The sequence below is a fragment of the Diachasma alloeum genome, unplaced genomic scaffold (genome assembly GCF_001412515.2).
Source record: "Diachasma alloeum isolate Michigan unplaced genomic scaffold, Dall2.0 Dall_scaffold_00295, whole genome shotgun sequence".
Classification (NCBI taxonomy): Eukaryota; Metazoa; Arthropoda; class Insecta; order Hymenoptera; family Braconidae; genus Diachasma; species Diachasma alloeum.
Window position 1 is genome coordinate 1,100,893 of NW_021680434.1, and position 15,476 is coordinate 1,116,368.

Sequence of the window (15,476 nt, forward strand, 5' to 3'; positions counted from 1 at the left end):
ACCCTCGCGAGGTATAACCCTTGCGATGTTTGATCCTCGCGAGGTACGACCATTGCGATGTTTGACCCTTGTGAGGCATGACCCTTGCAAACCTGTCAACCGGGTTGTTCTCGCGCCAAAACAACTGTGTTGTTGTCCACCACGCACACACGCGGTCAAAAAGGTCTAAAACCTTCTTGGTAAATTACTTACTGTCCTCTGCCTACCTCTGTTGTTTAACCGTTACAACGTTTGACCTTCGCGAGGTATAACCCTTGCGATGTTTGATCCTCGCGAGGTACGACCATTGCGATGTTTGACCCTTGTGAGGCATGACCCTTGCAAACCTGTCAACGGGGTTGTTCTCGCGCCAGAACAACTGTGTTGTTGTCAACCACGCACACACGCGGTCAAAAAGGTCTAAAACCTTCTTGGTAAATTACTTACTGTCCTCTGCCTATCTCTGTTGTTTAACCGTTACAACGTTTGACCTTCGCGAGGTATAACCCTTGCGATGTTTGATCCTCGCGAGGTACGACCATTGCGATGTTTGACCCTTGCAAACCTGTCAACGGGGTTGTTCTCGCGCCAGAACAACTGTGTTGTTGTCAACCACGCACACACGCGGTCAAAAAGATCTAAAACCTTCTTGGTAAATTACTTACTGTCCTCTGCCTATCTCTGTTGTTTAACCGTTACAACATTTGACCCTCGCGAGGTATAACCCTTGCGATGTTTGATCCTCGCGAGGTACGACCATTGCGATGTTTGACCCTTGTGAGGCATGACCCTTGCAAACCTGTCAATGGGGTTGTTCTCGCGCCAGAACAACTGTGTTGTTGTCAACCACGCACACGCGCGGTAAAAAAGGTTTAAAACCTTCTTGGTAAATTACTTGTTTTTTTACATGTAAAAAAATTGGTAAAATACTCCTCCAGCTCGAAACTTCCATTAAAAAATTCCATTTAACTCACTGTGAACTTTAAAATTTCATGATTACCCCTCCGCCCCATAACTTGCTGTCAGTCGCGTGAAAATTATTGTTAAGCTGTTGTCTCCTAACAGTGTGAATATTATATGCTATTTGGAGAATTTCCCCAATTTAATTCCTTTGAGTACTTACTCTCGAGCTTTGAAAACGAGGCCGGTGTACTGGCGTCGATGAGCGCTAACGTCAAGTGTTTTAATGCTGCTTCAAAGTCAGCATGGACTTTGAGCATAAAACCGAGGCGAAAATGCACTTCGCAGGCGCGGGGAAATCCTGGATCCACCCATAGTACTTGTTGAAAGGATTTTATAGCCCTGAAACAGCAATGAATTAACGCAAAATTAGATTTGACATTTGGTGTCATAAAACGAATTCTTATTTACTTTTTTTTTAGATTGAATTGGATTTTCCTCGTTAATGAGCATTTTTGAGAGAAAATTTCAAAAGATATTTTTTGTTGGAAATTTAAAGATCTACAGAAGTTGTTTTCTGACATTTCTCTCTAAAACTATTCATTCCCAAGATAATCACGTAATTAACAAACATGTCGTGATTAACTCCGTGTTAATCAATTAGTTTTCTAAAAATAACGCAAAACAATTCACCTCAAGGACAACATCTTTGATACCGTGTCCTTCAAATATCCTAAAAACGACCAGCATTTGCCGTTTATTTAACTTTCCGGAAGTGGAATAAAATTATAAACCTCGGTAACACGTAAGAATTGCACAATCATGACCTCGTCCGGGTTTTAACCAGGCACGTCACACTGGCACACGTTTGCTCTTGATAAATGTGTTAAAAGGAAGGAAGGGGGAAGCCTTCTGCAATGTGCATTGGGTACAACTGCATATAAAAGATGTGCAGCCTTGAGGGGAGTAAAGGAGGCCGTGACAAGCGGAACGGGTGTTGCTCAGCTGATGGGATTTGCATTTGCCAGAAGAAAGGTGGGCCAACTTCAATGGCCACATAACTCTTACCTTCAATTACATACTCTTACCCCATTGTTTAAGTACACGACAAATTCACCGATTGTTATCAACTCGTGCACAAGCTGCAGTTTTGAGTCAACGTGGATTCAAAATTGATCAATATGCACCTCAGAATTTTCAGGGCTTTACGATGTAATTTTTCGGAACCAGTGCGTAAGATTTTTCACTATGATAATAGCATTATCATCGCATAAAATTATGATCAATCACTTTGTAATTCTTTTTCACATTATTTAACACCGAAATTTAGTTTTTTCATCTTTTAATTAATAATTATGGAATGTGCCTGGGGGGCGAAGCCCCCCCCCTGCTTGATGAAAGGGGGCGAAGCCCCCCCCCCCCCCCCCCCAAACTTCATCACGCACTTATCATATAAAATAGTATACGCAACACGTGCGGACAGCAGGCGGTTACTCACGACGGCGGCGCAGCCGTAATGTACTATTAAGAAATATTTTCGGATCATGAAAGAAGAATTTGAAAATGACAATGGCTGTGACATTCTATATAATCCGTCAATGCACTGTTCGAGAGGTTTGGTGACTCCTTTGGATGGTTATAACGAATAAATATTCAAATGTATAACTTATTCTAAAAGAGAATAAATTGTTCAAACGAAATAGAGCCGTAATATTTTATTATTATTCCCTCAAAAAAAAACATGGAATAATGATTGAAGTACCATTCTCACATTTTCACAATATCATTTTGTTCTTGTGCATTTCAATTTATCAAATAAAATCTGAATTCCATTAATTTCATTGAGTCATCCAACATCGGAGATTTTATTATTTTAACAGCTATTGACTAGCGGTTAGGTACTGAGCGATATAGGAATCAGACTGAGCGGTATTAGCTGCATGCGACCAGTGCCGCTCACTCAGCCCCTATCTTCAGTTATTGATAATTTGTCGGAATTGAAACAAGAATTGAGAATCCAAGACTTCTAAATGTCTAGCTGAATAGCCAAAGACTTCTACGCGACTATAATTTTTATCTTTATTTTTATCTTTTTTTCTCCGTTGTAATTAACGAATTTTTATTCACATCCCCAAATAAAAGTGCATCCACTCATCCTTCATTCATCGCACTATGAACTATATTCCCTCATTTTTATCGGTTCGATGGCTTGAATCAGATGACTCACCGCATGACCCTAGGAAGTAAATGTCAGTGACTCCGAGGAGTCTGTTTGGTGGGAATGGGTGAAACTGCTTAGTTGCGAAATGGTTCCATTCGTATTGATGCAACAGAGAGGGCAGACGTTTTTTTATAATAGAGAGAGAGAGAGAGAGAGAGTGCAGTCTTGACCCGGAAGTGGGGTGAGGCTCTGATGGACGTTGAACTTAGATATTTATAGTTGGAGGGATACCGGGCGTTCTATTTTGTTTTCACTGACGATGGAAATGGTAATTACTTCCACGGAGAATTAACAAAATTGTTGGGAGTCTTGTGTAAAATTTTTATTCAATGTTAAATTATCCCTATAACGAAATTGTAAAGTCTACTTTTGGGGGAAGATTGATGAAATAATTTGAAAAGTACAATTTTTCATAAATTTGGAGCATCTTCGAAAAATAATTTATAAACAATTTTCCACCACAAAAATCATTTGTTCGGAATCGTAAAAAAATTATTCATACTTACAATTTTGTATTTTCATCTATTTTGGGACTGGTTTTTAAAGTTTTTTGGGGAATATTTTTCCTACAACCAATTTTCATGTAATCATCCAACTGAAATTTCCAGTTTCCACCAATTTATCAGTAAAATTCTTAAAACTGAAGTGGAGGAAGTAAATTGATAAATTTCTCAAGAAGTGTACCGGAAATTCAAATTTACAAAATTTCAACAGTGAAACCCACTCATCACCTAAATAATCCCACGAATTCTACGAATTGCGTAATTTCCTGCCTGACAAAAATTACCTCTCTCCATAAAAAAAAATTCCGAAAAACTGATAAAGCCCACGATAAACCAGGTCCACGCGATAAAAAGCAATTCCAGTCATCACTTCCCTCTACCGATAATTACAACTTTCTCTATTTAGTATTAAATCACGCAAAATTTTAAAATGATTGAAAAATCCAGAATATCTTCACTTGAATTTTCCAGATTTATTTTAATTTTCATAGAATAATCCAGCTGAAATGTACAATTACCTTTGATTCTTCACGAAAATTCTCAAAATTCCCGTTTGAAGTATTAAGTGGAAGTGATAAATATCCAACAAGTGCCCCGAAAACTTCAATAAAAAAATTGTCAACCTTAAGGGTGCCAAGTGAATTTGGCGATGACCTTGAAAATTGACATTCACCAACAAAGTTATAATTTTTTAAATTAATAGTATTAGACAGATGGTGAACATCGGTGACAATTTTTAAATTTTAGAACTTATGGATATCGAGAAATTAAATAAACAAAATCAGTCTTTTACACGGCCTCTTATGGAGTTTTGATTAAATTGAACGTTTCAACCCCCTAGGAACTCAAGAAAAATTTGAAAAAATTTGAAGATATGGGGAATGATATGTTCAATGTGATGGCGATAAAAAACAATGGGTTACCGAAGTGAATAAGAGAGATATTTCAACCCGCCGTACCCATTTGATCCCATGCTTTCTCGAGATTCGTCACGCGAAATAGAGGATTTTCCGCATTTATTTTCTCGATGTCTAGTTCCGGTTGCGGGTTTGAAATTTCGTCGGATGGATGAATACATATTTCTCCAATGATGGAGGGAAAGAAAAAAAATTTTTTGAATCTTTTTTCAAATTCACTTGGCACCCTTAAAACCCACTCACCACCCAAATAACCCCACAATGCCACGAATTCCGAAATTTCTTCCTGAGAAAAAAATCACTCCTCTCCATCAAAAATAATTCCAAAAAATTGATAAAGCCCGCCATAAACCGGGTCCACGCGATAAAAAGCCATTCCAGCCCCCCCCCCCCCCCCCCCCCCCCCCCCCCCCCCCCCCCCCCCCCCCCCCCCCCCCCCCCCCCCCCCCCCCCCCCCCCCCCCCCCCCCCCCCCNCACCGCGCCGATAACTCCAACGCTCTGTAAATACATTAGAAGATAAATTCCTCCTGACCTACATAATAGACTCCACGATTGTGTGGGTGGATGCGAGTCTGTAGTATTCTTGACGCTGTGCATTCGTATTATCCATTAGCAAAAGAGAGAGTTGGCCTGAGGAAGCCAGTACGTGCAGAGGCCTCTCGAGGCATGAAGGAGGACGACTGCATGAATAAAGAAAAAAAAAATATTACGAGTAATGAGGAAATACCAGTGGAGGAGTTGCATTGTGCAACGGATAACAAATTGTTACTCTTGCGCAATGGCCACGTCTTGTTTAACAAATCAGAACAACAGCAACTTCCGGTATTGATTTCTGGCATTTCCATTGGCACTGGGCGAATGAAACAAATTGGTCTTGACTGAAAGTGAAAGGGGAAGGCTGAATGAGTCGTTTGCATGGAGAGTGCACATGCGTGTCCAGAGGATCAAGATTACTGGGAGGAATAACAATCCTTTTCGCTACAGTTTTTTTTTTAATTCTCGGGGAGTTAATGACTCGAGTCGATTTGTCTGGTTTAATTTCAATTTTTGAGGGTGCAGAACGGCCTCCGCGCGACACTCATTTGCATTCGGGTATCTTGCATCTTTTCGCATTGCGTTTGCAATCGCCCCTTTTCTTTGCATCAGTGCTAATTAATTTATGAGGTGTTGAGAGGGGTGAATTTTTATGATACTGAGGTGGTACACGAGGCTGATGAGGGCGTTTAGATGGCACGTGACCGGGAAAACGGTTGGTCAAGCCATTGTTGTTTTTTTTTATCGTTAAGAATATTGACTTCAAGCTTTGAGGGGTCGTGACTTTCGAATTCATTGATATATTGATGATTAAGTTATTTGATTTCTTTAGGGTCTATTGTTCTTTGATAAAAGAGGTTTAGCGGGTTCAATTGAAAGTTTTAATGATTCGTAATTTTGGATTGATTGAAATATTGATGATGAAACTGATTTTAATGTCAATTTTTAATGATTCCGGACATTGAAGTCATTAAACAAATGATAAATAAATGAGTTTTCTTGGAAAATTATCCAAATAGTGACGGATGAAAATCATTATGTTTTACAATTTTTCATCAATTTCAACTTTAATGACTCGTGACTCTTAAATCATTGAACAAATAATAATTTAATTAATTTACTTGGAAAAAGGATCCAAATAGTTGGGGATAGAATCCATTTTTTAAAAAGAATTTTTATCAATTTAATTTCAATTTTCAATGTTTCGTTTTCTCAATTAACTCAATTTAAAAAATTAAAAAAATTAAATTAATTAAATTAGAAAATTGAATTAATTTAATTTTAATTTTTAATTAAATTAATTAAAAATTGAGTTAATTTTAGATACGTTGTTATTTTGAAATTATTAAAAAATTAATACTCATTTTCTTTTAGAAAATTCGTTCAAATAATTTCAGATTGAAAATCCAATATTTTGACACTCAAGATTTTAGTCAATTTCCATGACAATTTTTAGTACTTTATGTTTTTCAATTCACTAAAAAATTGATGATTAAATTAAATCACTTGAAAAAATGATGCGGATAAAAATCCGTTTTTTACCATTTTTCATCAACGTCAATTATTTTACAAACGTTTTCATCAACGTTTGCAATTTTCATAATTTTCAATTAATTGAAAAATGGACGATGAAATTGATTATCATGTCAATTGTTCATGATTTGTGTTTTGAAATTCACCAAAAAATTGATAATTTAATTGAATCACTTGTGCGATCGATACAAATAATTGAAAATACAAAAAGCATTTTCAACTATTCTAAATTTAACTCTCAATGATTCAATTCGTGATTGTTATCTGATTAAAAAAATAATTGACAATCAAATCAAATTCTTATCTCTTCAAAATAATAAAAACCACTGAAGCCTCCTAACGAGCCCAAGAGTTCATGTTCAATAAACCGTTTAATTAGAAAAAAAAAATCACCCTCAGTTCATCGTACCCACTTTGCCAGACGAATGAGTAAAACGAATGATATTTTTTTCTTTCTTCCTCTCTTGCTTATTTTCCACCCTCTTCGGTGCCCGCGGGACGCATTACGAATGCCACAACGCGTTCTTTTGTATGCGTTCACTCTCGTCGAGTTCCCGTGGCTCATCCTACCATATCGAGCCCGTGTGTTTCTTGCGGAAATTGCGTTAGAGCATTTGCCAGGCTCGAGACCATGGAAGAAATGGTAGGATTCTACCGTACATGGGTTTCTCAGGCGCATTGTTGCCGGGAGTTTTATTATTATTTGTGGAAACGAGTTTTTAGGGGAATTCCTGGGGCTGCTGGAGTAGTTCAGGGCATTTATCGAGTATAGGAGCATTTTTTCATCCAATTTACCTGGAATATTCAGGATTTTATGGGAATTGTTTTCACTGTTATTATTGTTACTGATCAATTTAAAGTAGCTCTACCCTTACGGTAAATTCAAAGATTATTGAAAATTTCAAAAAAATTGCAGAAAACTCCATTAGATTCGGAATTCCATTTTTTTCTAAATTTAATTATTGTTTTGGTTTTTCAAAGAAGAAATGTTTAAAAATCAGAATTTAACCCAGTGTCTTATGTGAAAATCAACATTTCCATTGTAATCAAAGATTAAAATATGAATTTTTTTTCATTAGATGTGAAAAAATCTAGAATTTTTTTGACACCTCATAAAAAATAATCCACCGTTTTGCAAACAATTTTTATTATTTATTTATAAGAGGGAAATGTTTGAAAAAATATCAATATTTTGCGAAATTTAATTTAGATAATACTGACTGGGTATGAATTTTTTCAAATTTTTTCCATGCAATTTAGTTGAAAAATTTAAAAACTGAAAATATCCAAAAGTCCAGCGTAGCCCGGCCGAAGGGTAGAGCTACTTTAAACTATATTATTTTATTTTACTTTCTTTCCATTTCCGTCTTCACAATTATACTTAGAGAAAAACGACAAAGTTCTCAAACAAGTCTTACTTGTGCCAAGAAAATAGTTTTTTGAAAATTATCAAAAAAGGATTTTTTTATTGCCAAACATGGAGAGAGTGCGCCGGAATGAAAAATTTTTGTCGCTAAAATAGATTTAGTAGTTCAAAAAAAATTGCATTCTCTGTACACGCGAGAGATGTCATTTCTAGCACTACTCCTTCGTTATTCGATACTCCCATACGTATTTTGTTCCCGAAAAATCTTTGTTTTATGCGGAACAAGGGATAGTAGTTTTTCGTTTCAGCTGTCCAATAATCACAGACAACAAATGAACCCTTAAATGAAACAATAATAATGATATGATAGCAATCTTGTAACTTAGGNTGGAGAGAGTGCGCCGGAATGAAAAATTTTTGTCGCTAAAATAGATTTAGTAGTTCAAAAAAAATTGCATTCTCTGTACACGCGAGAGATGTCATTTCTAGCACTACTCCTTCGTTATTCGATACTCCCATACGTATTTTGTTCCCGAAAAATCTTTGTTTTATGCGGAACAATGTATAGTAGTTTTTCGTTTCAGCTGTCCAATAATCACAGACAACAAATGAACCCTTAAATGAAACAATAATAATGATATGATAGCAATCTTGTAACTTAGGAATAAAATATTTGTTGATAAATTTTCCTCTATATGAGATATTTTCGTATTCAACTGAACAATTATTCATGTTTGAGACTTTCAAATTCGAACCAAACAAATTCCTTTTTGGCAATTTTCAACTCGCGATTTTGTTGGCCCGAACAAGATTTGTTTGACAACGTGTTTGTTTTTCTCTCAGTTAATTCAGTTAATTCAATTTTACTCATTCTCATTGTTATTACATATATTTTTATTCCTTAATTCACAAGTTGCAAAATTGAGTTAAGAGGAATTCACCATAAATCACTTGAACAATTCTACAATCATAATAACTCTACAAAACGATTGTTACATCCGAGCCAATTCCCTCTTCCCACAAACCCAAGGAAACCGTCACTAATGACATCACGAGAATGACGATTTCCCAGTGACCCACATTATCACTGAATGTCTCCCACCCACACACACTCTCTCACCATGAAAAACGTGACTAGTCTCGGTGAGCATTGACGCCATCTATCCCAGGGACTTCAAAAGTCTAATATTCAGCGTCACAACATAACGGACGAGATTCCTTCTCCCCGGTCTTTGCAATTTTACTTTCGCCTCTTGAATCAACGTTCACCACCGACTATTAGACATGACCTTGAGCCGAGCGAATACCATGGAACGACTGGAGTCGGATGTTTCAGATATTTTAGATCAACTGAACTCCCTCAACACGGGAAACAACACTAAAATGTCGGCTTCGATGCGTTAATTCTATGGTGACTCATTCGGCTATTGTGTACAAATAAATATACTCCTCCGAGCGATTGCGAGGGCCGAGCCCTTGCTGGGTGCTCTGGCGCAATCGCATTGTCGTGGGGGTTCATTTTTGCAAGTATTAAAAAAAATTGATTTTTTTCAACTGGAAGGTGTTTTTTTTTTTTTTTTTTAACAAAATCCACCAAACGCATGCGCTAATGTACGCTTATGTGGGATAGAATCTTTCAAAGATTTCATCTTTTGCCCGGGTACCCCAAATTTTTCTCTGGCTATTCGATTCAGTATAGTTTTGCACATTACATTTTATTTTTATTTCTATTTTTAAAGTCTTCTAATAGGTGAATTATAAATTTCAAACATAAATCCCATAAGAGCCCGTGTATAAAGAAAAATTTGCTCATTCCTGGCGAGACTATTGCGATTATTTTTCTGTAACATCAAAGAAGTTACTTTCAAGTGTTTTGCTATCAGTCAAAAAAGAATTTTCCTTGAACATGAAAAAATAAGATTTGCTGAAAATGGCTAAACATCCTTAACGATGTTCAGGAGAGACGTAGGATATTTGAAAAATACAGCTAATTTCATGAATTTTTTTTCACATATTGTTTAATCCATTTAATTTAATCCATTTATTTTTGCAAATTTTTAGAATCATAACTCCGATTCAATTTCACTCTCATGAGATTTACCATAATGTCTTCCCTGAAATTTCCAAAAATTTCCAACAGTGCGAATGAAAGTAAATATTCCTCTTCACATAAACTTTCGTTTAGACTTTAGACTTTAATGTCCAACATTCAGCTTACGTTTATCCTACTTTAGTCTTATCAGAAAATCGTTGAATGCTTTATGACTAACGATTCTGCAACGATTTCCACCGCTTTGTTCCCCGCTTATCGCCAAATAAACTCATCGCCGATTATTTTAACCGAATGCGCATGCCCGGAGGACGCGCATTGGTCGCCGAGTGGCGGCAGATGCATCGCGCACGCGCCGTGGGGACAGGTGTTTGCACGCGTCGGGGCCCTAAAAGCTAAAAATCTTGAGCTGCACCAGCACCTGTGTTTTGCCAATCTTCAACACTGGACGGTTGCAACAAAATGTCTCGTTAAGTTGCTCTTGCACCAAGAAAAAAACCATTACCTCATCAATTGCACGAGTTTATGGAGGAATTATTGGGATAGCGCAGGGCAAAATGGGACCGGGGGCTGTAAATTTGTTCAAACGTTATTGCACTTTTCGAACCTTGTTCTCACTTTTTTCTCGTGGACATTAGATCTGCGGTAATCCCGCGAGCACTAAAATTGAATATTTATTACCTCAATCCAGACATTTGTGACGGAATTTTTATAGGAAATATTTCATCAGTACGTAATAGTTTAATTAATGGAAAAGGTATAAAAAATTTCATCGAGTGAATGTACGCATTTTCCGTCCAATTAACCTCGAAGTGCAGCACGCGTTTACCCTCGGCGTTATTTTTTGTTCGATCCTTATCGAAGAAAAACGATACGTTTAACCGCTGAGAAGTTTGCGATTTTTATCTTCATGTCTCGGGAGACTGGCGAGTGTGTTTAATGCATATATCACGCAGGTAGTGCAATGTTTTTGAGCATGAGAGGCTTGGGGGATAGTTCCTTCCATAAAGAGGACTTTTGGATTTTACAGAATGGGAAAGAGTTTTTTAGGAGGTGAGACGGAGGGAATCTATTGGTCTCTCGCAGAAAACCAATCACTGAACAAAAAAAAACGATTTTTCAATTACAAATTTTCAATCTATTTCGACCGTTTTTTGTGTTCGAAATATTTTTTCAATAACTTTTAGAGTTTTTCCCGCATATGTCAAGCCTTCTTTTATTTTTCTAGCTTGTCTTTTGGATTATTCGAAAATAATTAATATGGATAGAAAAAGTGACAATGTCGTGCCGTTCGAGGTACAAGTTGGCAGCACTGATTCACTCAGCTGTTATGTTCCTTCCCACAGCGAAATGTATCATCACAACTCCATTCGTATTTGCCGCGCTTAGCCCTCCACGATTTCTAACCTCGACGTTGTCGCTATTCCAAGTTGCGCACGCAGAATTCCCATTTTTCATGAGTTTTTTAATCATCCCGTCTAAACAATTCTCCTAGGCCACTTGGATTATTTCTCCGTGAAAGCTCCACCCGAGTGCGAAATTTCAGGAAAACGGCAATTTCTTTTCTATTTTTAATATTTTTTTTAATGATTCAAAATTAATTGAAATTAAAATTAATTGAAATTTACTAATTTGCACTGTAAAAATTCCCTGAAATATTTAGTTCAATTACACTGTTAAAATTTTTCGTCTGAAATTTCAAGGAATTTCATTATTGAAAATTCAGAATTTCGTGGAAAAATCAAACAGAACTGTAAATTTCAGTTCCATTTTTCTCTGAAAATGAATAAAAAACCAGAAAATTCCTGTAAACATATTCTTGAATTTTCAGAACAGAAAAAATCATGAAATTTCAGATTTCACTGAAAATTCAATGTAATTTGGCATTGAATATCCATATTAGATTGGAAATTCAAATAAATTAAAGAGTTCTCTTCTTCATGCTGCTTGAAATTCTATGATTTTACTAAATTTTCAGTGAAACCTGAAATTTCATGATCTTTTTCCCCTAAATCATATTCAGTCACTGTTCTGAAAATTAGTAGTGCAGCTCATTAGGGCAGCCCATGAAATTTCATTTTTTTCTAATACTGCATAATGTAAAAAAAATTCCAAGAAATGTAGTAGAAATTTCTGTAAAAAATTATCAACAATTTTTTCAATCCACCATTTTCAACATAATTTGAAATGTCTTCCATTAAAATGCAATTTCATTGCATGAAAAACTCTACCACTCGGCTATCCTCAACATTTTTAATCCCTTAAAAAAAACAGAATAAAGAGAATGTTGTTGAAGATAATAAACAATAAATAAACGAGTGAGGTGGTCGCGTGCCACGGCGCACCTGTCCACCATCTTGGGTCCCCACCAGTGTTACCATTCTCTTTTATTTTCCTCCACGTGAAGCAAACTGGAGTGGGGATGAGAGAAAAATGAGAGGGAAAGAGAGAAAAATAAATAAAAGGAGAGACTGAATTCACGGGCATTGCCGAGACGTAAGTAAACGTGAGACAGGATGTGGGCAGCTGTTTACCAGCTGGACGATATGATACCGTGTACGTTGTGCCTTTTTGAGAAGAACCACGTCCGGTTGAAGAATGAGAGCTACGGTATTTCTCGATGGGGTGGATCAAAACCAGGGCACCAGCAACTCTCAATTCCGGGGGTTTTTACGGATGGGATTGTTCCGGACTGACCACTTCCTGCACTCAGGGCGATTGTTGGGGATGAGTTTTTATTAATTTTGCGGTTGGGGTTGGAGAGGGCTTTATTTATTCTTCCTCGTATTTTGCAATGTGATATTTTTTCTTGGGATAACGGACGATTTTCTTGTGGGATTCAATGGAGAAGACGTTGATGTACACTGTTAGAAAATTACTCTTGAAATTTCAAGTAAAAAATGTTGAAATTTTTAACAATCACTCATTCACACTAAATTTTCATGCATTTTGTTATTGAATAATCAGTTGAATTCTGGAGTATTCAATGGAATTACAATTTTCCGGTCCATGTGATAAATTATTAAATAATTTGAAAATTCAAACAACAATTTCCCTGAATTATCAATTGTTAGGGATGAATGTTCATTAATTTGGCAGTTGCAGATTACAATTTGGCAGATTCAAGTCGATTTTTCGGCTTGATTCAGGTCAATTTTTCGGGCTTGATTCAAGTCAATTTTTCGAATCGATTCACGTCGATGTCGGCTTGACATGTTTTTTCTTGAAATAAACCACTTTTCAACTCATATTAGGCCCTGAATCCGGATTGACCCAGTCCGAGTCACTCGACTTGAATCAAGACGAAAATCGACTTGAATCAAACCGAAAAGTCGACTTGAATCCAGTCGCTATTTACTACCTGGAACAGCCAAAATTTATGCGTAACTCACTTCGTTTTTCGGTTTGATTCAAGCTGATTTTTCTGTTTGATTCAAGCCGATTATTCGACTTGATTCAAACCGCTATCAACTTGACTCGTGTCTTCTTGAAATAAACCACTTTTCGACTCATATCAGATCCGGATTGGCGTAGTCCGAGTCACTCGACTTGAATCAAGACAGAAATCGCTTGACTTGAATCAAACTGATTTTTGGACTTGATTCAAGCCGATTTGTTGGCTTCATTCAAACCACTGTCAACTTGACCCGTGTCTTCTTGAAATAAACCACTTTTCGACTCATATCAGACCCGGATTGGCGTAGTCCGCCAATCCAAGTCACTCGACTTGAATCAAGACAAAAATCGACTTGAATCAAACCGATTTATGGGCTTGATTCAAGCCCATTTGCTGACTTCATTCAACTTCATTCATCCGCTGTCAACTTGACACCTTTTTTCTTGAAATAAACCACTTTTCGACTCATATCAGACCCGAAATCCAGATTCGTGTAGTCCGAGTCACTCGACTTGAGTCAAGCTGACTCGGCTTGAATCAGTGCGTTTTTTGGATGTAAACAGTTTTCAAAATAAAAACGAATGTCGCCTTGATGCAAATGAAGACTTCAGAAATGCCTTCTCCGTCAATAAAAAAATATAATTTCCTTCATGCAAAAATCCTCCACCCGAACACCAACCGATCATCGACATTTCCCCGAATCCAATCACATTTATTCTCACGCACACAAAATTAACGGACTTTGCTCACACATTTTTCAGTTTGCCCGCTTCATTTTTCTCCTGCACCTTCGCAGCTATTGGAAGGGGCATTCGAACAAAAATCCCTATCGGCGTGTGATCGAATGGAACAGACTGGCTGGGTAATGAGACGGAGGGCCAACAAAAAAGTTTGATCGCCGAGAGAGCAAGTCCCTCGTTCCTTTCATCCTCCCGTTGAGTTTGGACCATTGGAGAATGTTATTTCACGTGGGGATGAGGGAAATGAGATTCATTGTCATGGTCAATTGAATTTTTTTCCGGTCTGTTCAAGGGATAAAAGGAAAACGGGAGGGGAAAAAGGTCCTGGTGAATGAAATTCGGAATTGAGAATAGGTCTTGAGAAAAAGTGTTCTCACTTGTGTTGCTCTTTCAATGGTAGTCGGAGGGGAATTGTTTCGAGGAGCAAGGACACCGGATCATAAGAAATTCATGAGACGAGGATGAATTGAGAGTTTGGTTCGATCGAGTTCAAGAGTTGAGTCTTGAATTTACTCTTTCTTCGAGCAATCTTGAGACAGTATTTGGAGGGAGAAAGCTTTGGGAGAATTCATTTCCCTTGAGAACATCTGGAGATATTTATTTTATTTACTTGGCCGATTTTTTAGGGAACTCGTGAAATTGGTACATTTACTATTTCGTTTACATTGAGAAAAAATAGACCTCGTGTCGGAAAATAAGTTTCTCTCGAGGACAATAATTCGAAGAATATTTCTACAGAGTGTCAGGCGATGTGAGAATTCCGTGAAGTGTTCCATGACTTGAAAATGAAGACTTCACGATGAAGTGAGAGACTCTTAGTTCAGGAAAAAATTCACTAAAAATGCTAAAAGTTTGGCCCCAGTGAATCATTTTGGCTGGAATTTCCTGTGCAGTTGCTGAAAATTTTTATCCAGCAATACTTCCACTGAAATTTCAAGGAATTTGTAATTGAAAATTCAGAACACAATGAAAACATCAATGAAAAAATTTGATTTCAGTGCAATTATTCAACGGAAATTAATAGAAATTTAAAAATTTTAAGCAAAAATAATCTTGAAGTTTAAACTAATAAAAAAAATTAAATTAAAAATTAAATTGAAAAAAAATTAAAATTAATTCTCGAAAAAAAAATTCCTTTGCCGAAAAACTATATGCTCCACGTGGGAATATTTGATGGAGTAAATCTGTTCCAGTCCATCAAATATTCTCACGTGGGTTTAGTACAAAATGTCAGATCTTTCCTGCAGGGAGAACTATTAAAAAATATTCATTTGGTTATATTCAACTCTCTGAGTGAAATGATGCTCTTCGTGGAGACTTCAATTTTTCACGAAC

At 36.8% G+C, this 15,476-nt stretch overlaps 1 protein-coding gene across 2 annotated transcripts in view; it reads right to left on the minus strand.

The window, feature by feature from the left end:
• Window positions 1-15,476, minus strand: part of LOC107039261 (histone demethylase UTY) — a 79,658-nt gene that overhangs the window by 23,462 nt on the left and 40,720 nt on the right. For both annotated transcript variants that reach the window (XM_015258784.1, XM_015258785.1), the window contains one exon: window positions 1,103-1,281. In XM_015258784.1, coding sequence (XP_015114270.1) covers window positions 1,103-1,281 — 179 coding nt within the window. The remainder of the gene's footprint in view (window positions 1-1,102; window positions 1,282-15,476) is intronic.